At 39.6% G+C, this 22753-nt stretch overlaps 3 protein-coding genes across 4 annotated transcripts; 2 read left to right on the top strand and 1 right to left on the bottom strand.

The window, feature by feature from the left end:
- The first annotated feature begins 54 nt into the window (after positions 1-54).
- nxt2 (nuclear transport factor 2-like export factor 2) lies at positions 55-2885 on the top strand. The gene is made up of 4 exons (XM_071457058.1): positions 55-213; positions 375-461; positions 2068-2212; positions 2622-2885. The coding sequence occupies exons 1-4, from the start codon at positions 199-201 to the stop codon at positions 2804-2806; spliced, it is 432 nt and encodes a 143-aa protein (XP_071313159.1). The 5' UTR covers positions 55-198; the 3' UTR covers positions 2807-2885.
- Positions 2886-11918, bottom strand: acsl4a (acyl-CoA synthetase long chain family member 4a). 2 transcript variants are annotated; one of them, XM_071457056.1, is made up of 15 exons: positions 11822-11918; positions 9398-9976; positions 9130-9307; positions 8892-9001; positions 8162-8300; positions 7897-8047; positions 7419-7542; positions 7190-7261; positions 6902-7041; positions 6634-6806; positions 6460-6534; positions 6155-6343; positions 5830-5944; positions 4402-4559; positions 2886-4220 (listed from the first exon to the last, which is right to left on the bottom strand). In XM_071457056.1, the coding sequence occupies exons 2-15, from the start codon at positions 9752-9754 to the stop codon at positions 4063-4065; spliced, it is 2139 nt and encodes a 712-aa protein (XP_071313157.1). In that variant the 5' UTR covers positions 9755-9976; positions 11822-11918; the 3' UTR covers positions 2886-4062. The 2 variants fall into 2 exon arrangements, with proteins under 2 accessions (XP_071313157.1, XP_071313158.1); XM_071457057.1 differs by having other exon boundaries at positions 11789-11885.
- A 4630-nt stretch (positions 11919-16548) lies between these two features.
- eif4ebp3l (eukaryotic translation initiation factor 4E binding protein 3, like) lies at positions 16549-20771 on the top strand. The gene is made up of 3 exons (XM_071457060.1): positions 16549-16961; positions 19026-19202; positions 20179-20771. The coding sequence occupies exons 1-3, from the start codon at positions 16829-16831 to the stop codon at positions 20205-20207; spliced, it is 339 nt and encodes a 112-aa protein (XP_071313161.1). The 5' UTR covers positions 16549-16828; the 3' UTR covers positions 20208-20771.
- The last annotated feature ends 1982 nt before the right edge of the window (positions 20772-22753 follow it).

The raw sequence follows: 22753 nt of genomic DNA, 5'->3' as shown, positions 1-22753 counted from the left end.
TTTTTTCTTAAATCACTAATCAGGCAGTACAGAAGTTTTATTTTGGTAGGTGGAGTTGGTGCCCGGAGGAAGTGATACATGCTACAAAATGGCTGCGCTGGCTGCTAAGTGAACAAGCAAACCACCTTAACTTGATGCTAGAAAAGATTTGTTTTTTAAGTAGTGTTCAGTATTATTTCTGTCCAAATACATGTAGTCATGGCTAACACGCTGGTAAGCTTCAGACTTTCGCTACATTTTTATACTGAAATCTATCGGCTAACGCAGTGTTTTGCTAGCTAGCTAATTTCCAATGTGCGCCTTTTACAATGAGAAATGTCACTTGTTGTCTTTGATGATCGTGAGCGGCATTTAATAAGTGATTGTCACAATAGGATTTCAGGACCCATGTCGACCAGTCATGCAGATATTCAGAAGAATTTGTTAACATTTACTACGACTGCATGGACAAGAAAAGGAGGGTGAGTAATGGTCTGTTTTGTTCTCTGAATTTGAAAACATCAGTACTCCAGTTATTTTTAAATGAGCACCATTGAAGTTGACCGATGTATCGGCATTGGCCAATATTATTGGCTGGTTTTAGGTTATCAGATGTATCCGTATTAGTGTATACATCTGACAGTAATGTGATAGTAATTACCAATATGACAGAGGTATTGTATCTGTATTGCATCGTTTGCTCACTAGAGAGCAGTGACAACTTAAAACGTCCCAGTCCACACACACGGAAGTGGCTGCAATTATTGGTACCTTTTACATTTTCTCTCTCTGTTCCATATTTAATAGAAAACACACAACATTTGACTTTAGACATACAATGTCACTTTAAATTATACAACTAATCAAAATGGCACAGAGAAAGATATTGGGACCTCTTGACTCATACCAGGCCACTTCTGAATGGTCCAGAGTTTTCCTGTCATCCATCCTCAGTTGCTTTTGGATGTATGTTTTGGGTGATTAACCTGTTGGAGGGGCCAAGACTTTCAGCTGAGACAGAGCACTGAGCACACCATCTGACACTGAGCAGTGTGTCTCACTCCAGAATTTCTTGTTAATCCTCTGAATTCATCGTGCCCTGCAGAGACTCAAGGCTCCCTGATGCAGCGAAGCAACCCTATTACACAAATAAGCCTGGGGATGAAAGCTTCACATTTTCCTCTGATGTGATAGAGCTGATGTGACGTAGCAAATAGCTTGAATTCTCATCTTCCTCCCAGAAGCCTTGTGGGTTGTCAACATTGCATTTAACCTAACCTCAGTCAGGCTTTTTTTCTTTGTCTCTTTCAAAACTGGGTTGTTCCTGGTTCTTTCTTCCATGGAGCCCACTCTCATTCAGCAAGCAGCACATGGTGCAACTAGACACTGTTGTGTCTTTGTTGTGGAGGTCAGTTTATATCTGTTTTCAGTTTTCCTTGATTCTTTTTCCACCATTCAAACTTACCCCACTGTTCAGTTTTCCTCTGGCAGCCACATCCAGGGAGTGTTGGCTATGGGCCATGGACCTTGAAATTCTTCATCTTGTAGCCTTTACCTTGACTATGATTGGCATTTGTTTTCTTGTGTTTGTGGACACTTGTGTTAGTAATTGATGATATAGTCAGCTCGAAATATCATAGTCCGCTTGTTTATCAGCACTTCTAAGAGGTACCAATAATTTTGTCCAAGCCATTGTAGAGGATCTTTATAAGCAAGAATTCAGCTCTGTTCACAGCTTCAAAAGACAAAAGAGATTTAAATTTCAACACTTTCCATGAAGATCAGAGTATTGTTTCACTGAGGTGTAAGGGTATTCAGACTTTTGGCCATGTCTTGAGCTTGGTCACATTTCTGTAATAATTAAATTTAAGTGATCCTTTTCCAAAATATTTCATATTTGTTCAAAAATACTCTCAGCAGTAAATTGTTATCTGAGGTTTTTATAATTCTCAAATATCAATATCAGTATCGGCCATCAAAATTCAGTGTTGGTTGGGATGTAGAGCACACATTACGTTGTGGTTAATGTCATATGTTGCCGCTATTCCTGTACTGAACTGTCATTATTTACTGGCTCCTGTGCTTCAGAACTTGACACGACTCTACCTGGACAAGGCGACATTGGTGTGGAACGGCAATGCGGTGTCAGGACAGGACGCACTGGGCGAGTTTTTTGAGTCACTGCCATCGAGCGAGTTCCAAGTTCATACACTGGATTGCCAGCCAGTTCACGGTTAGTGGGACAAACACAAAACCTTTTCAAGGCCTGATGGTGATTCTCAAATGTGTTTAGACAGATTAATTTCTTAATCCCAAAGGACAACAGCCAGTGAGGTGGGTAAAAATACAATTAATGAAAAATTATATAAAATAACTGAATGAAGTAGAAAACTAAATATAAATAATTATTTTTAAAAAAGAGACTAAAGATGGACCTATAGCTATACTATGTGCTGAATATACACTGTACAATGGTAGAAGTATTCTTGAATACTGTATATGTGTGGAATAGAAAATAGCTGTAAATATAAAACAGGGCATTAAATCTATCAAATGTGAAAATGTAAACATGTGATGATGTCCTACCGAGTGTGGTTATGGTGTGGTAATCGAATATCAATCTACCCTTTCTTCATTCTCAGAACAAGCCACCCAAGGCCAGACTACACTGCTCGTGGTGACCGGTGGCACAGTCAAGTTTGAGGGGAACAAACCGCGTTTCTTCAACCAGAACTTCCTTTTAACAGCTCAGGCTTCACCCAACAATGACCAGCCTGTTTGGAAAATCGCTAGTGACTGTTTCCGATTTCAAGACTGGAACAACTGAGGCTCTGAGGAAAATTGATGTGCTGTTGGTTTATTTCTATGTTTTTGTAATAAAATAAAAATGTAATACAGAAGACTGATTACGAAAAGGTGTTTTATTTCTGAAATGTTGACCAAGGCATGTGATCATAATGATGGAGTAATAAATACAAATAGGATCACCGAACAACCAACTGTAAAGTGACTGTCAATGTCTGCTTCCTTAAAGGTTTAGTGGTGCAAATCCATCAACACAACACTTTGAAAAATACATAGAAAACACTCCTATATATTAAAATGCACAGACTTAACTTCAGATAAGCATCTGATACCAAATTTTACATTAACCTGTTAACTGAGGTAAAATACATACAGTATTACAGTATGCCGGGTCTGACTATAGCTTAGAAACATTTTAATAACTAGTTAGTAGTTAAGCATGCCTGCGCTCTAATAAATAAGGTGCCCACAATAATTTTGATGGAAGTGCTTTCTATGCGAGCAAACCCACTGTGACAATTTCATATATTAAAACATTTGCTTATCTTCCTGAGTCATTTATGTTTACATATTTTGGTCTTACTTTCTCAATAAACTGACACAATAACAAATGAAATAAATAAAACAAAAAAGGATAAGCAGACATGATCATGAGAAACCTTCTCTATGATCCATGTTGGTTTATCTCCAGGTGGGGATATTTTTCCTAAAGCCTCAAGTAAACATTAACATGGCAGTTCAACCATTTTTGTAACAAACACACTATTTGTTTTTAATATAGATGCCACTTACTTCTGCTTGACTACACAAGTACTGCAGACTGAAGGCACAGTAACATCAGTACTCCAACTTTACAAAAGAGCTGTAAAAGCGACTGCGATGATTACAGTTAATATTTTCAATGGAAGTAACAACAAAGCGTTGGCAACATATGGATGACAATGGTATTCTATCAGCTACAAACAGAGTGCCAACAGATTCGAGTGGATGGCAGTTGAGTGCTATAATGGTTTCAAACCCTTCTCATGTAGTAAGAGTTGCCACTTTAGTGCATCTCTTTGACAATCAAAACTTCAACACACAAAAATAAAAAGCAGCACATACGGATCGAGAGGTACAACTATCTACAGCTTCAGCTTTTCTGTTCAAGACGTTTCCTTTTGGATGTCTGTGGTACACGAACAGCATGAAAAACCAAAGTGGGTACCAGGAAAAATTATTTGTACATCAGAACAGTGGTTATGATAATAACTGGGAGTCTTATGTAAATGGCTGAAGTTATTTGCCCCCATACATCCTCTCTATGTGGTGGAGATAGTGATTCTTCAGCTCTTTCCTCTTCAGCTTGAACGCATCCGTCACAAGACCCGTCTCTGGGGTCCACGGCTCTGGACTCAGATGCACCTTCACTGGAATCTCAAATCGCTGGAGTTTAACTGGATGAAGAGGAAGAAAACAGTGATGCTCACACATATTTATCACAGCATAGTGGAATGGATAATTTGCTCTTTATTGCTAAAAAATTGGTAGATAATGTACAAAAAAGAACACATAAAGGGGGAGATAAGGACAGAAGTAAAAAGTACACACAAAAGTAAAGACATGGGCAGCTCTTACTGTTAGCAGCGACGACTTTGATCTCCTTCAGAACTTCTCTTTCCATTTCGGGGTGAGTGCAGATCTCCTCCCATGCTCCAACGATGCTTCTCTGTTTGGCCAGTTCTGTCAACTTCTTCTGGTTGGGAACCACAAAGCTGATCACATAGTTCTGGTCACTGCAAGGATGAACATCAGAAACAGGGTTGATAAAAGTTGTACTCACTGCTGAAAATTTGAATGTTTAAAACAGTTGAGATATTCAGTTGAAGTGGAAGTCAAAATGGAAAACTGAGATCTGAAATAACAGTTCAAAGAAAGTGCTGAAAGAAGCTGAAGTGTTGATTTGATTTTAAGTGCTGAGTAAAGTTAACGCATCAGTTGTTCAAGCACTGAAAGGAATTTAAATGTCAATACAAGCACATCCCTTATCAACATAACATACAACACAACATATTATATACAGACAAGGAAAAACCTCCGCTCTGTTCAAACCCATTAAAAATTAGGAATTATATTTTTCACTGAAATGGATTCAAATGTTTCATGTCCACAGAAACTCTCATTACAAAGGTTTGTCCTGGTTGTAAGTGCTTATTAAGTATGTTTGTTAGAGCACCTGAAAATATCGATCAGACCTGCTGTATTTTGGGCCATTGTACATAACTATGTAAAAAGTAGCTTTAGCTTGACAACATGTCTCACACAGAGGTGACACATCTGATAATAATTGATCAAATTTACCTTTGGAATAATGTAACATTTACAATGTTGTTGTCATAAACAGAAATAAATAATGAGCGTTTGTGTGCTCAATGTTTCCTTTAGCATTTGTCAATATTATATCCTCTATTTATTGTGAGGCACTGTGTAAACTGTTTTGATACTATTTTAATATTTACTAATCACAACGAATGCCAGACTGGTGCCTAATGAGGACGTGTCTAATTCAGACAAATTAAGTTAAAAGTAAAACAGGACTCTACAGTTGGAGTAATTCTACTGATGAGCTCCCGTTTGTAATCCGACCAACAATCGGAGAAGTTGCATTTCCTTTTTGTTGTTCTTTTCTGTAAACTGATGGATTAAGGGGGTGTCTTCATCCATTAAGGCTAATTGTGGGAGTGGAAATGAGACTTGTGCATGTGCATCCAATTACTCAATGGGTGAAACTTATAAAACAGAATCATGCGTACACACGGCTTTATAATTCTGACAAAAGTAATGCATATGCATATTTCTGGTTTTGTGCATAGCCATAGTTTTAGTCATGAATCTACACAGTTTTATGAATCTGGCCACAGGTGTTTGCACTTCAACGAAGAACCATAAAAATCAACAGACTTTGTCATTATTTCACACATATGCATCAAGTGTTGCTTCATACAGATATGGAAGAAACTCTACAGCTTTTGACTTTTCCTAAATGAATAAACGCAACTTACTCACCTGTTTGCGTAAGCACAGATGTTGTCTATGAGAGAGCAGTTTTTCAGCGCAGACTCGACTTTACCAAGAGACACATACTCCCCAGCCTGCAGTTTGACCAAGTCTTTCTTGCGGTCTAAATGAGAATATAAAAATGTGTTTATAGCAGTGTTGTGATGTCAAGTGCAAACAGTTTTCCTTTCATAAGTTACAAACTTATGAAAGGAAACACTGACTGCATGAGGGCTGTGAAATTGAGTATGAAAGGAGTGCCTTTTACGAGCACCGTCAGATGATGATGATGATGTCCCTAAGTGATATGTTACCAGTGTGAGAATATACACACCCACTATTTGTAGACAACCATCTGGGTAAATCTCTCCGACATCACCAGTGCAGAACCACCTCTGGCCTTTTTCATCCACGAAAAAGTCCTGATCCTTGCTTTCATTCCTGTAGTAACCCATGGTTACATTGGGACCACCAATCAGGATCTCTCCTCTTGGGTTCGGCTTGTCCTTCCTGGTGTAGCCACCTGAGATAAAGTGGTAAATTAAATAGTAACGTAACCCATAATTACCCTGCAATTAAATAAATACTTCTCGTTGTGCACTGTAAGTACAGCCTGTACCAATGTGTTTTCAGCCATACCTTCAGCCCAGTCTCTGAGTATGACCTCACAGCAAATAAGAGGAGCTCCAACACGGCCGGTGCTGATGTCTGCAACTGTATAATAAGACAATAAGATTATATATCTTAATGACATTGTTGTTAATTCCCACCTTTACGCTGTCTTGTTACTCTACTCTTCAAATCCTGTCTTACCCTCTGTGATGGTGCCTGCTCCACAGGTTTCAGTGAGGCCATAGCCCTGGCCCACTGGACAACAGAAACATACATTCATAAATCTCTGAGTGGCTGAAGACAGGGGGGCCCCTCCCGACAACATCATCCTCACTCTTCCGCCCAGCAGCTTCTTGACTTTCCGGAATAACAGGCTGCAAAGGCAGATTGCTGTGTGTTTCATTTCAGGTTGAATAACACAAACATATTTATTTCTGACAGCACTGAAACAAACATAGTGGTTTCTTACGCATTGCAGAGTGGTGCGTCATAGCCCCGCTTGATCTGCTCCAGTTTATACTTGTAGCCCAGTGTAAACAGAGTCTTCTGAATGAAGCTCATTTCCTGCACTTTGCTCATCACATTTTTGTTGATGCGATCCATAATTTCCTTTTTAGGAGAAAGGATACAGGATTAATTTACATATTGATGATGAGGAGGTGAAACTGAGCAAGCAGAGAGAGGGGAGGAAAACAAGAGAAAAGGGCAGCAAAGTCATGAGTAATGGACAGAAAAAAGAATATAACAGGAATCTTACTGGCACAGCTGCCATCAGGGTGGGTCTGAGCACTGAGCAGTCTCCTTTACTTCCTTTCTTAATCTTGGTGGACTAAAAGGAACAGGGGAAAAAAACAGCTGCACTGATTACACTAGACAGCGACAATGATTAAGCTACTTGCAATAATATAGACAAGTGTTAGTGACCACACCCAGGTTTCGTAGAAATATAACATACACATTGACCTGGCGTTGGTGCTGGGTATTACCTGGTCTGACAGTGTCTGCGGGGATGAGTAGCCGATCCGACAGCCATATGTGACACAGGAGATTTCAGCTGTCATTTCCAGAACATGAGCCAGAGGCAGATAGGCTATGTAGGTATCATCAGGCCTGCGGGGACACACAGGGGAGAAAGTAAAGGTTAGAGGCAGAAGCCACTATCAAGTTTTCTGTTCCCTCTTCCAAATATAATATAATATATAATCTTCCAAATTTCAACACCAAACCTTTTGAGTGTGGTTCTTTCTGGTTCCTCTACTGCTGAAATCCTGTTGCAGCACGGATTTATTTGGAAAATTCTACTGTTATCTACTTGGCTTTTTCTAATGTCAATGTTGTTTTTGTTGGAATAGATAAAAGAGCTTTGGAGAGACTTTTCAGTAAGCAACTCTGTGCAGAAACTCCGCTGGGCACACTACATCATACAAAGTCATTCTCTATATGCTGATTAATGCTGAAACTCACCCGAGTCCAGGGATGCGCTCACACTGTCCTGTCATTCCTGCGATCAGGTTACTGTGGACAATCATGACTCCTTTGGGTCTGCCTGTGGAGCCACTGGTGTACATCACCACAGCCAGATCGGCAGGCTGGGGCTTCACGATTGCCCTCCCGACTGCAGGACAAACAATCAGTTATTGTCTTTCACTGTATGTGTGAGATTTGAGGGAAAAAAAGCAAAGGAAAAAAAAAAAAAAGCACAACCAAGATGAGTCAGAGAAATACACACTATTTTCAGGCAGCGCGCCCAGCTCTCGTACAGCCTGCATGCTGTGGATGGAGAGTCCTGCTGGGTAGCCTTCTGTGCGCACTTTCTTCTGGTCTACATAGATCACATGCTTCAGTTTTGGGATCTGTGGAAGCACATTCTGGACAAAAAGAGAGGACAACACTGGTATCAAAACAGGATGACGTTTTGAATTTTGCAAAATGGGCTGAGATGTTATACCCACATGAAGTATTTTACACACATAATTTGATTTTGCTCTTATCTTGAGTAAGGATTCTGGGGTAATGCAAGGATTTTAATCAATCTATTTACAGAGCTCATGTAAAACAATGTAATTTCTCACACTGACACAAACCACATTTTGTTGTACCTAATTTAAAACCATGTTGAAAATAACTTAATTTCATCTATCCTTATTTTGTAAACCACTCCAGCTTGAAAAGTTAAGTACACAGTAACACTGCAGGCCATACATTTAATAATAGAGTAGGTCTCCTGTCTGGTTTAAATAAGAGATACTGTGTTCATCCATTCATTCGTCCATATGGCCTTAGAAGCTTGCGAGAAGTTAAAGCTCTTTTCTTTTCCTCCATAGCAAGTTTTGAAATGATTTCTTTAGTCCCAAATGATCATGTATGTCGACAGACAAGAGGTGTTATGACAAAAAAAAAAAAAAAATCATTCTTCCCTTCTACTCAAAATTACTGTGTGTTGTAAGGGATTAACTCACTTTCAGCCTAGTCTCAAGCAGTTCCACACTGGTGACTAGATGAGTAACACCGGTCTCATTCAGTCCAAAAGCAATAGCCTCCTCTCCGAGTGTGGCATAGAATGTCACCACTGTTGTGAATACAAAACACTCAGTGAGTAAAAACAGCACAATACAATATAAACAGCAGTTAGTAGATTATTCATACTTTGTCAGATAACTTGTACTGTACTGAAAGACAGATATCAGATATCCTTACATGGGAAATTGCGCCTGAAGCACGCCTGGGCAGTGATCATCCACTCCGCTCTGGTTTCACAGAAGATTGCAATAGTGCTTTTGGGCTGTTGTCCGAGAGCTGCCAATCCACTGCCAAACTCGCTGACTATAGAATCCAGTTCATTGTAGGACAGCCATTTATACTCCCCCAGGATCAGCTTGAAGGAGAAAGAGTCAGATGCAACATCAGACATATTTGTCCTAGCAAGTATCTCTCACCAAAAGAAGATAGTAACAGGAATCCTTACCTTTTTAAATACTTTACCACTGGGCTGAACCTCATTCTCCTCACTCAGAATATCTCGGGTGCCGAGACAGTGTGCTTGTCCAAATCGCTGTACAGCATGTTCAAAAAGCTTATCCAGCGTGTCCTTGCCTGGGAAGTCCTCCCTGGCCAGGCAGTCGAAGTGGTCCACAGAGCGGTATGGTCCCTCAGCACAGCCTGAAGTGGAACGGGCCTTTATCCGCTTGGACAAAGCTTGTCTTTCCCCAGCACCGGTGATGTAGTACCAGGGTAGGAAGGACAGGACGGAGTACAGCCATATCAGAAGGTGGATTGGAAAGAGGAGGATAGATTGGAGCGTTGAGTCTGCCTGGAGACCCATGTTGTTCTCTGGCAAAGTATGCAGGGAAGGGAAACGAGCAGCAGTGGTTGTCACACTAGTTTTCTATTGTACACTGGTCCCGTAGATGTCTGATGTGTGTAAGGGGAACTGTGTCAGAAGGGAAGTCTCAGAAAGAGAAATGCCCCTAGTACAGACAATTTTAAGAATCCCGCAGCTGTAGTATTAAAAATGGTTTGGTCCACTATCACTCAAATGTTACACCTAAAATAGGGGGAGAAAGGAAAAGAAAATGCCATCAGAAAAAGTTTATAAAGCACATAAGAAATAACTACCATTAATCAATGTATTTCACAAGTCAAAAGTCAAAGCAAAAAAAAGGATGAATTTTGACCCCAAATATCACTTGCCAAAGCAGTCTGACAGAGGAAGTTGGTTAACCTCCGTCTCCTAGCATACTTCTCACAAGAAAAACAGAACCCCTTGAAAACAATGGTTGGTGAATCAACAGACTAAACCTGGTACCAAGGTTACCTACCATTGGTGAAAGTTAGTGCTTTGAAAACCTCCTCATACACCCAAAAGGACTGCGCTAAACTGCCTCTACACTCAGCACACATCGGAGACTCACCTCCTCCTTGCTCTGCACCAAACAACCTCTGTGTGTCTGTCAGCTTTCAAAGCTCAGTTTTAAGTGAGACCTACTACAGGGACGTGTTTCAGTAGTTCAAGGTCCCTCCCTTGTGGTGTCCAAACACCTGTCAGCCTTTTAACAATAAAGGGTGGTAATCTGAGTTATCTGAGAGGTCACTGAGGGATGAAGCAGTGTTGAGACATGGCCCCTCTGAACAGACTGGCCACTGCCCAATGACCACAGCCCTGTGAGTTGTGTTGGAGAGGATAGAGTTGTGGACAACCAATGACAATACTCTTGAGCCTCACCCCACTCTGTGGTCAGTGAAAGGCCACTCTAGGTCAAGCTCAGCTCACCAATAACCTCACAGTGCGGGGTCGATGAAGGAGTTAAAAATAAATATTGCACTCTCAACCACTTTACAACAAAGAAGTATCAATTATCAGCAATCAAAGTAAATAACCAACTAGTGACAGAACCAGCTTAAACAGGAAAAGGAATGCAGCTGCACACTGTGTAATAAAGTAATTGTAGCTTGTAGCTTACAGCTGTCAGATAACATGTGGGACCTGTTTTCCTGCCACAAAATAGATATAGAAAGATATGATTATCACCACATCTAGAATAAACAACTTCTTCTTGTGGCTATCAACATCACTACTGGTGTATAGCTACTCAGTTACATTAAGTGATGATAAATAAAAAAGTCATGAATGTACTTTCGTAACCCTCCCTTTTTTCGAAAGTCATCACTTAGCACACAGTGTTTAACATTTCAGTGACTCATATCTGTTTTACCTCTAATCTACGTCACAGATGTTTGTACATCTTAAAGGAAAAGATCTGGCGGCACTCCCGCAGTAATCCAGAGAGATTCCTGTCTTTTGACTCCCTACCAGGTAATACAGCTGCCGTGGTCACAGAGTTCATGATGAACCAGACGTAGTGACGGCATGTTTGAGCTACAAGTAAATCTCCCGTTATACACTCATCACATCTGTATGAGTTATCTCCATGGCAACGTAAAGCAGTCAGTTTGAACGGATATCGCTAATCAAACCCACAGAAATTACATATTTTTACAAGTTAAACCCTATCGTCATCGCAAACCCATGAAAAAAAAAAAGACGAAACTTTACGAGAATTGACTATTTCCAAAATAAGACAACATATGAGGCGAATCCAACCTCTTTGTTTATACGTCACACAACGGTCGTGTGACAATGGGAGCGGAGCGGGGCGGCAGGCGAAGCGGTGACGGAAGCCGCCACACGCCGCTGGTACAGCTATCATTGAGCAACCGTCGGCAAGTTGATTAACGTTAGCTGCTGAGGATGTGGCTAAAACCGTTTCAATACTGCCAACACAAATCAACCCTAGCGTAAATCTACAAACGGATAACGGCCGTAATCAGATTACAGCGGCCAGCTAGAGGCTGATACCTTGTTAAACTGGCAGGCTTGTTGCAGTCTTACCTCCAGCCGCGGCGACCAGCCTTGTCCCCACCGCTCACAAATGACCGAGAGTTACCTTATCTGAAGACCTAGAAACCCGGAACCACTACGTCATCTGATTCCATATTTCTGGACCAATGAGCAGCCGAGGAGGGTTTGCCTTGGGTTTTTTTCACCCCACAATATCCGCCATATAAAAATATCGTACAAGAAGCCAGTGCAGGCTGGTGTCCTTGGTACTGCAGTGTTTCTGTACTTGTTTTTTGCATTTTTACACTGGTTATTTGTATATTTGGTTTATAATTAATCTGAGACATCTGTGTAGTTTGCATAAACTCTTTTGCTTACACCTCTGTTGTATAAATAGCCTACAGTAATCTAAGAGGCTCTTTGTTGTATTTGTTGAATTGACACTGAATGGAATTTGCTAAAGGAGAAAAAACATCCACTCAGATTTTTCTTTTTACATATTTACACATTATATATTTATATATTTATATATTTAGGTAGCACATTAATGTAGTGCTTGCAAGTACAGAATGTTTCAAAACCGATGTGTAATACACTGTTTTGAAGTGTGTTTGATGGTATGTTTTTTCCACAAAAAAGTAAATAAAACAAAATAAATCAGTTATTTAGTTGAAATTCTTAGTTACATATACTCATCAGTCTCATTATCTTGAATCTATGAATGTGCAAATACTTCTCATTAAAAAAAAACACGGCAAGATGTCCAAGTCTGTTCTTAGTGTAGGAAGGAAGCTTCAAGCTTCCACATCATTGCATATTGGACCATGATTAGTTTGAAAACTTCATGCTCTTATTTTCACATCTTTAAACTAGGATTTAAGGTGAGCACATCAGAAGAATGTGAAAGCAGAGCTTTTAAAAGAAATCATAATCATAGTCCATATTGCCTATTTTAAAAAAAAAAAAATGTAACATTGGTATTTTAAATATTCTACACCTCTGTTTCAGTGAGTTTAAACCTCTAAATATAAAGCCAATTTGTACAAAAAAAAGAAAGAAAAAGAAATTTAAATATGCTTATGTTATGTAAATTTAAACAAAGATTGTGCCTTTGGCCCCAATGTACTCATGATGATGTGAAAATTAGGAGTAATGTCTCCATAGGAAATTAGAAAGGAAGTGAAAATGACTCATTGAAGGCTGTGTACAAAAACTCTTCAAACTCTACAGGCAGCACCTGCAGGTTAATTTTGTCATTTAACTGTTTAGTTTAGATTTTTTCCTCAAACATCTTGTAAAGCCCACAGGAAAACAGCATTTAAATCAATATATAACATCCCAGGTCAAAAGGAAGTGCTCTTAAAAGCATTAGAAATGTACTTGAAACTCAAAGAGTCTAAATGATATAAAACATCTTGTACTCTTACTACAAGAAACCAAAAACATTTTAATACTTAATTACAGCAAGTACATTTTCAGTTATACCAAATTAGCATATTTCATAAACGTCTATCAAAAATGTCACAGAGAAGGTCGACACGATACATGGCCAAAAGAAAAATTTCAATTTGCAAAGTGACTTTCATGTGCAAATCACTAACTACATTTCTATGTTTCCCATTCCAATAGAATTGCAACCCTGCATATCAGTCTCTTTCAATATTATTTAGCAAATGAATTAATAAATTAAATGTCATAATTTCCCTGCCATACAACTTCTCAAACTCCTTAACAAATTTCTTCACTGCCTTCAGTGCTCTTTTAGAGTGAAACATGAGCAAAATAGCAAAATAGATTTTGCTCTACACAAATCAGTCCTTTTCATGTGGATTCTCTATTTTGTAGCTCTTTTATTTATACCAGCGAATAACCTAAAAATGAAAAGTCATGTGGCTTGCAGCACATACAATGAAAAAGCTGACTCATAAAGACTATTATAATTTACCAGTGGTCGATTTGTGTTTGCTCTTTCTACCTGTTTGTGTGCTTCAGGGGCTTCATACAAGCCTGCGGTCTGGTGAGGATGTTCAATAACTTCCTAACTGATTGTGTATTTTTGGTGGACAAAGATCAAAGCTTGTGAGACAAACCCATCTAACCCTTTTACAACTTCAAAACCACATTGCTAAAAGCCAAGAATGCCAGGAAACATATGTGACTTTCCCACTGTGACACAGCTGGTCTGGCTCAGGCCATCTTGCCACAGACCTGCATTGCGTGTGTGGATAATATGCAATAATGTGTTTGCCAGTGAATAATTTTGTGTTTGTCTCTTGATGATGCATCTCAGGAGACTGACACAAGTTTGTCTGGTGAGGCCGCCCTCTTCCATCATCATTGGTCATGTCAACACTCTAAACAGGACAAAAGAGGTCAATAAATTGAAATGAACTAATGTAGATGTGGTATTGCACACCTGTAGATGTATGTAGAATGTCCTTTTTGGCTTCGAATATATCTGTAGTCTTATTTTCTGATCAGAGAGTTCCTGATCTTATCATATTTTGCCAGTTATTTCTACATTATATTGTCTTTATACTTTAAAGTTACAATACTAAAACACCAAGTCCTAATCCTGGTGAATTTAGTCACAGTACTTCAGGCTACCCAACACATCTATATTCCAGTGACCATCAATACAACACATAATATCTTCTCCAGTATTCACTTGTTCTTGAGACCGTTGAATCATTGATACACACATTTTTATTATTTTTTTGTAAACAGGTTGAGTTGAATTCTGCAAAGAGATTAGCAAAGACGTTCCACACCTGGGTGCCACAGACTGTACATACATGTTCAGTGATTGGGGGACAGGATTACCATCCACAGTCAAGAAGAAATAAAATAAGGTATTGGTTGAAAATCGTAGATACATTGTTTAAATATAGCAGAACACATTGCAGTGAACTTAACAAAGCAATTAAAATAAGATAGAAACATTAGTGTTTCCTCTTTATTTTTACCAAGCTTCTTTAAATGTTTATGGTCTGTGGTTTTTGGAACCTCACTGTCAGGTGCCTCCAGGTAAGATTTCTTTATTTCTGTTATACTGTTCATATAATGCTCCTTTTTGTATGTATATTTGATGTATTCTGCTATTAAAATTACAATATTAAACATTACATCATCACATCAAACTGCAAAAGTGTGTAAAAGAATAGTAGAGCAAAAGACATACAACAACCATCATTCTTACCTGAACCTACCTGGTTCATCTTTCCATGGCACATGACCACCAGGCACATAGTGATAACAAATGTACATGGAATTGCATGTGGAGAAGAGCTGTCACTAACAAAATAAACAGCTAGGTAGCTTCTTAGTTAATGGCAACAATGTGCAAACAATGTGCAGCCCTCTACCACAAAGTTAGATAACTTAAAAAAGAAATCTTATGCAAACCTTTCTTTAATCCTGCGCCGCTTTTAAATAATCATGACGTCCACAGCCATACTCTTCAGCTCGCCGTCCATCCTATAGGAAACAAGGATATACAAAGTAGGGCTGCAATTAACATTTGTTTATCTTATCGATTAATTACAGGTTATTTATTTTCTCACATAAGCAATCTGTAAAATATTATAAAATATTGAAAATGACAGTGATAATTTTCCAAACACATCTGTACACAGGGGCGAGGTGCGCATCCCTCTCTCTCTTAGTCATGGCCTCCTGTGGTCCAGACGCGTTTGCTGGGCAGACTCCTTTCATCCTTCTCCCAGCACAGACTGTAGATCTGTCAGCTCTTGTGAGGAAATGTCGCCATCTGCGGGTGTAGATAGTAACTGCACCTCACTTTTTCCCCTTCTACAAATCAGCTGCTGTCCGAATGGGACAAAAATCCACAACAAACAGGAGGGAAGTGAAGTCACACATGTTACATCGCCGCCACTGAAGCGATCCACAAATGTGCAGCTCCTGCTTCATTTGTACAAATGGATCGTCGAATAGGAGAGTTAGTTATGGGTGTCTGTAAATTTCTGCATATTTCAGTGTAAATGATTTGACACAACACACACAAAAATACGTTTGTGGATATAACATTTGTGGATCATGGTACAGATTGGTGGTTTGTCTGCTATAGGTTACAAACAAAGCTTCCATACGCCTGCAGGGGGCAGTGCTGTCGAGGGAGGCCCAAACACGAGGTGGAGGTGTGCGTGTTTTGTGAACCTGCTCCGTGGATTACGGTTTACTTTATACACGTGTTGATCCCCCGCTGAGGCTCGTTTAAAAGTAATGATTTTGTGAAACTGCTATACATTTGCTGGATGCAGCATATCTGACAATCTCATTCTTTTATGTTTATGATAGCAAATTGAATATCTCTGTTATGTGGACTGCAGTTGACTGGACACAACAAGACATTTGAAAACGTCACTGTGGGAAATTATCACTGTCGTTTTCAATACTTTATGATATTTTACAGATTGATTATTTGAGAAAATAATATGTAATTAATCGATAAAAGAGTTAACTGCAGCCCTGCTTTGTATATCCTTGTTTCCTACTTATTCGCATTTTAGGGTTTTACACAGGTTTTAGTGCAAAACCCTATAACTAACTAAATAAATAGAAATTTGTCCATTCTTGGTCCTAAACTTCTTATGACCTACATCTTAAAAACGTTTCGTGCACCGGTCATCACAATCAGGATTTGATAAACAACTACATCGTTATCACCGCCCCTGCGGACGGCCTCCTAATAGAAAACAATCGCACCACACAACCGTGGCCCCACGTGTCTCGGAGCTGCTGCACAAAAACATCACGAGTGGGTGCTGCAGCTGTGCTACACACACCGCACATGGTAGCCGTGGGTAGCTGCTGGGAGCGACGGACACCACGGAGCTTGTCTTTACTCTCAGCTCACAACTTTTTACTTTGGTAGCAGTTAGTTGTTAAAACGTCGGCGTCTGTTGTCCTATTACAAGGTTGTGAGGGAGCTTTTCAAAAAGCCAGTTTGAGAGTGTTTTAAAAAACAAACAAACAAACAAACAAAAACAAAAAACCCACTTGTGCCACTCCGCCTGCAGCAGCTACACAGACGCCAACATGTCGACCGGCACCAATCAGGTGAAGAGCTGCCCCATCCCCACCAAGGTGCTCACCCTGAAGGACTGGTCCCAGCTGCCCGACTGTTACAGCCAGACACCCGGGGGGACCCTCTTCTCCACCACGCCAGGAGGTAAGGAAACTTCAAGACTGCCACCTTTTCTCTCCAGACAATGCAAGGTGTTATGTTTTTTTTTTTTTTTTTAATTATTATTATTATTATTATTATTTTTCTGAGTTGCTGTCACACCACAGGATTTGTCAGGACAAGTCAACCACCAGCGGTAACTAACTCAGTGTTTACGCGTACGTGCAGAGACGCACAGCTCCTCGATAAGTTCTCGCGAGAAGTTGCAAACAATAAACAAATGCTCAAAGAAGATGATGGAAATTAAACTTGTTATTTAGCTCGCTCTAATACCATAAAATAACAATATTAAAGTGCAAAGAAGTTTGACCCATAACTAGGATAACGTTGTAGCTGCCATTCTTGTACGGTGGCCGCTGGGTGCAGCCCTCATGATGTCAACAAGTTTGCTGTCGTTTGTTGATTACGCAAAGCGAGCAGCTTTTGTGACACAAACAAGGACGCAAAGACTCGCTTCTGTACCGCGTTTTCAGTGTTGCTAGTTTCAAATGAAAATCAAGTCAATGCTGCACAGTTATGCAGACAGGCATATCTTTATATTGCTGGTAGCAGAACAGTAGTTGTAACTTTGACTCCGTTCAGACCTGGCATTAAAGCGCCTCTCATATCCAGATAGCATCTACATGTGATTTTAACCTGATTATATTTATACCTGTACCTTCGTGTAGTGAAGCACTATCCGGTTGCAAATCCAATCACTCAAGACATTTTAATGCCGGGTGTAAATGGGGCATTTGGCATTCATAAAATATTCACACACAACCTTTCACACATACATAGCTCTGGGTAAACAGTCACTTGTTGCTGCATCAAAAACACTGGTGTCCAAAGACAACAAGAGCTGTCTAAACCCGTGACTTGTGACTTGTGATTTGAAGAGGGTGTATGTTTCCAGCTGCCAGAACAGCCAAGTGATTGGCCTCAGCAGTGGTGGAGGAGCTGGAGGCTGTCCTATCCCCGCTTCGCTCTGCTTTGCATTTCATGAACAGTAGAGAACATTCTGTACAAGCTACGAGGCGGAGGGGAGAGGGAAGGTCTAATGCATGGGGAGCATGAGCAATAGTTTTTTTGCTCCAAAACATAACGGTAACTGGGAAACACAGTCTAGGAAGTTGCAACACAAAGTTTTGACTTGTATTCTACTTTATGTGCAACACATTATACTCCACTGGGGTCCTACATGTGTTACTGGCCTTTTTTTTTTACATAATTGCTCCACACAGTAATGCTGCCTGCTAATGCACTGCTTGTGCTATAGTTTGCATTCCAGCCCCCTTTCCTCGCCCCAGTTCTTTCTCTCTTCTCCCTCTGCTTTACTTCCCTTTGTACAGGATAAACTGCTCACCACTCGGTTATTACATAACATGTTTTCCTCACAGAAAGGGTGAACTGATACTGTACAGAACAGTTTGAAGTCCAGTAAAAAAAAATCACATGAGCAGCAGACCACTCCTTGGCTTGGCCATGTCCTGGTCAAACTTAACGTAACATAACACACCCCATTTATTACACTGTCCCAGTGGTGACAAACATGAGACATGCCAAGTAAACTTTAGATGTGGCAAACTTCCATGTTTTTGTGGAGCTGTAATCTTAATGTCACAGCTGCAAGAAAGCTTGAGACAAGCCATCCTTGGATACATACCTAAGCATTTTGCATTTGCCATCAATGTCAAAGCTTTAATTCGGTCAGAGAATGGAAATATGGCTTAAGGCCTCTCGTTTCAAAGAGAGAATGTTTTGTTCTCTGATTTCCTAGAACTCACTGCAGTGGCAGCCCTCGTCCCGCCCCTCGGCGCATTCGCAGAACTCTTTTTTTTTTTTTTCTTTTCAAATCCCTTCCAGTAGAGGATAATAATACTTAACTCTCCAGATGTGCAACTTGCAGTGATACAAAGGCTATGAGTTGACCCTGTAAAAACCCAGCATGTGGTCTGAGGTCTCTCTTCAGAACATTTACTTCACTTACTTTCAGGAAGTGAGAGTTGATGCTTGTTTACTGCAAATCATCACACTTATTTTTTTTCTTTTTCTCACTCTTAAACACAGGCACCCGAATCATCTATGACAGGAAGTTTCTGTTGGATTGTCGAAACTCCCCCCTCGCCCGGACCCCCCCATGCTGTCTGCCCCAGATCCCAGGGGTAACAGTACCTGCTACACACGCCATGGGGAAATTGCAGGATCTCAAAGAGGAGGCCGAGGAGGAAGAGAAGGACATTGCAGGTAAACATATCGCTATAAACTGAAATCAGAATATCCCCCATGATGCATAGTTTTGTAGTCTTATCTAACAAAACAACTATATGCATCATTTTCCTTAAGCACAGACTGCTTTGCTTTTCCAGCTTAATGTGGTGGTTTCATGAACTTGCAACCTTGTGTCCCCAACATGATTCTTCATTTTATGTTTTCATGAGTTGTCAACATGTGCTGGTACAGCAGATATGTGCAGCATCTGTCCTTGCAGCACAGCAGTTATGCTGTGTATAGGACCAGGACAGGAGTGCTCACTCATTATTGTGTTAAGTCTTTAAAACTAGACCAGTGTTTTATTACTCAATAATCACTGTATATTACATATTGTATGATGATGATGATGATGATGATGATGATGAGGCTTTCTTTATCTGCCAGCTGTTAATTTGTTCTTACCGAGGGGTTAGGAAAGATACCAAGGGATATTTAGCAAATATAGTTTTACCACTTCTTCTCTATTTCTAACAGCATTTTCTAGACAATATAATGACCTTTTCAAGTTAAGAGACTTTTTTTGGCAATGATCCTTTGGTGGCTTGTGGCAGTGTGACCAAGGTGGGGCACATGGGCAAGTTGAGATGGCTATTTATTATCTAGCGAAATGCATCCAACCATCAATCCATCTCTCTCCATCCCTCCTGTCAGACTAAAGACCATGGGGATTAGGGTTGACCCCCTTTTCCCTCTGTCCCTTATCTCGGTTAGTAGAGACACAGGACATGCCGTGGGGATTGGATTTGCAAGTTACACCCTTTTTACTCAGTGTTTTGTTTTATCTTGCCAGTTATGAATGTATTGATAAGGGCTGTAGTTTGTTCCCTTCTCTGTAGTTCATTGAGGTGTGGTTGTGCTTGGGGTGCAAACAACAAATGTTAACTGCCATCTGTTGTCAGACGTCTCCCCTTTTTAACGTCAACTCTTTCTCTCTGTCCCTTTTCAACAGATGACAGCCAGTTTGAGATGGACATCTGAGCCTCCAGTATTACCTCCTGTGGAGAGTTATTGGTTAAAACACCTCCAAGGTTTTTGATAACCGTAATGCATTACATAAAGCTTTTTTTTCACTTTTTTTTTTTTTATTAAAAGCTTTTGAGAGGAACCAAAAAGAATGGTATAGTTAGAAAACTGTAGGGTGTTTTTGACCCTAAAGCAAGTGTGTTAAGCAAAGAAATGGTATTGAATGGGTTGGTACTCACTCACTTCAGAGCTGCAGCAGGATTGAAAAAATCCATTTTGATTTCACTTTTTTTATCTTTTGTAAATAAAAAAAAAAAAAATTTACTATGTAGCCTATTTTTTAAGTTGGGGGAATAGAAGATAATTACATTAAGATATGTAAAGTAGGGTTTTTCACTGCAGGCATCAGTTTTGTTTTGTATTTCCCTCCCAAAAAGGAAGTCTAACTTTCTTTTTGTTGGGCAAACAAGGGTCTCCTAATATTGGGGGTCCGGGTTTTTGGAAATCAGCTCCAACTGTCTTGTGTGGAGGGAGAGATAAAATGTGAATAATTTCAAATAAAGGCTATTCAAACAGTCATACATTGTGGTTTTTTTATTTAATAAATGTCACATATTGAAGAACAGTGTTATTCATTATATCTTATATATATTATATCATGTAAAGTGTAATAAATCCATCAAGTTATGTAATATTTTCTTCCTTATATTCATGTAATTTTTACATTATTTTATCGTGCAGCTGCATGCTGACATAAAATCCACCATGTTACATACCATTTTAACACCTGGTCTATATGTCACTCACATCTAAACATTCGTAGTCGGAAAAAACTATTTAGTCATTAACCTACCCTTACATTTTTTAATATTCTTATGTATATGAGGTTTTCTCTTCTCAATTTGAAGTTTAAATTTTCATGCCTTTTTATGACCTGAAACTCTGTCTCTTGAAGCTCTTGAAGCTCATGTATTTTTTTAAGAGCATACAGGTCAAATCTGTCTACATAGCTAAGAAACTATGTGTCAATGAATAAGAACTTGTTGATTTCATAAGGACTTGGAAAAGACAGCTTTGCAACAGAGAGAATCTGGCTGCACTTTGACAAGGACTTTTTTTTAAAGCAACTTTGTAACACATGGACAATACTCCTTACCTAACCACAAACAGGACAAATGCAGAAATAAGATGACATAAATAAAAACTACAAGTAGAGTTGAGCAATTAAAATAATAATTCAGTAAAAATAAGCAGCTGTGTACGGGCCAGAATTATTATATTCAGCCATAAGTTGGCTATATAGACTTTTTTTATACACTTGTTAAGTAGAGAAAATATTTTTTTTAGTGCAGTGAGTGGTATTTTGAAACAACATGTATAGATTGTTATAATGATGATAAAAATGATATGATTGTTCTTAAAGATGAAACTGGATTTGAAAGCGAAGAAATCTGTATATTTATGGATCTGGAGCTCAGCCAGTCATATAAGGATTTCCATAAGTTTTTCATCGTGTCACAAGCATAAAAAAGCTGTTCTGTTGTTTCTACATTTATGTGGGTCTGCCTTTGTAAAACTATAATCGTCCCACGTTTTCAATGTTACTGCAGCCGGGGATTGTGGGACAGCATTGTCTCCTTTCCTAAGGAATATAAAAGCCCTTGTCTGTTACAGCCTCATTAACACCTTGTGTAATGGAGAAATACGGTATGTGGACACAGAAACCTACATGTTAAGTAGTAAATAAATTACATAACCATCTGGTGTAAAGAATGTTATGTTTTTGAGCTCTGGTGGAGTGGACCCCCCTCACACAGGCAGAAGGCAAAATCCATCTGTGTTGGGTTGATTAAGCAGTGAAGCAGTTGCTTTAGGCTAAGTTATTAGCATCAAGGTCAAACATAAGCGTACTTAATGTAGCTCAAGATGGAATATTGAACTGTCACACACTTATCACACCACATGGGCATCTTATAATTCCTGATTAATACATTGGTTGAATAAAACAAAAGATATAGCTCATTATAAACATTTTATATGTCTGAAAAGCAGCAGTGAATTCAAAGTACACCATTAGCACATGTTACTGAAAAACTGGAGGCTAACCAGACCCGTGTACAATGTGTATTCAGCCTCTCACACTGTATCAACAGGGTCAGGGCTGGGTATGCGTGGCCATTCCAGACACTGATCTCCAGATTAGGGGAGGCTGACTGGAGGAGTAGGTCTGGTCTTAAGGAATGAGGGCAGCTGCAGTGCAAAGGCAAGACATATTGAAACCACTCAGCAATGTGGGGCTCGGGGTGTGACACCTGCTGGTACTTGAGCTCAGATATGAAATTGTAAAGCAGTATGAGTCATGTTGAGGAATAAATATTTTTTCCAGCACTGATGATATCGCTGATGTCAACATATATCTTCGGTGCAGTGTTTAAGTGAGAAAAGCAGGTCCCTAGGCCTCATGTGTAAGGTGTGATCTGGGTCAGTCTGCTCAGCTGTTTTAGTCCCATAGCCTTGCAGATGTGACTGGCAATCATTTTGCATTGCATTAAAGCTAATAA

Source organism: Trachinotus anak, unplaced genomic scaffold (assembly GCF_046630095.1).
Source record: "Trachinotus anak isolate AG129_WGS33_773 ecotype Australia unplaced genomic scaffold, CSIRO_AGI_Tana_v1 ptg000021l, whole genome shotgun sequence".
NCBI classification, from domain to species: Eukaryota; Metazoa; Chordata; class Actinopteri; order Carangiformes; family Carangidae; genus Trachinotus; species Trachinotus anak.
Note: the sequence above shows the minus strand (reverse complement) of the source record. Positions and strands in the feature narration are given on the sequence as shown.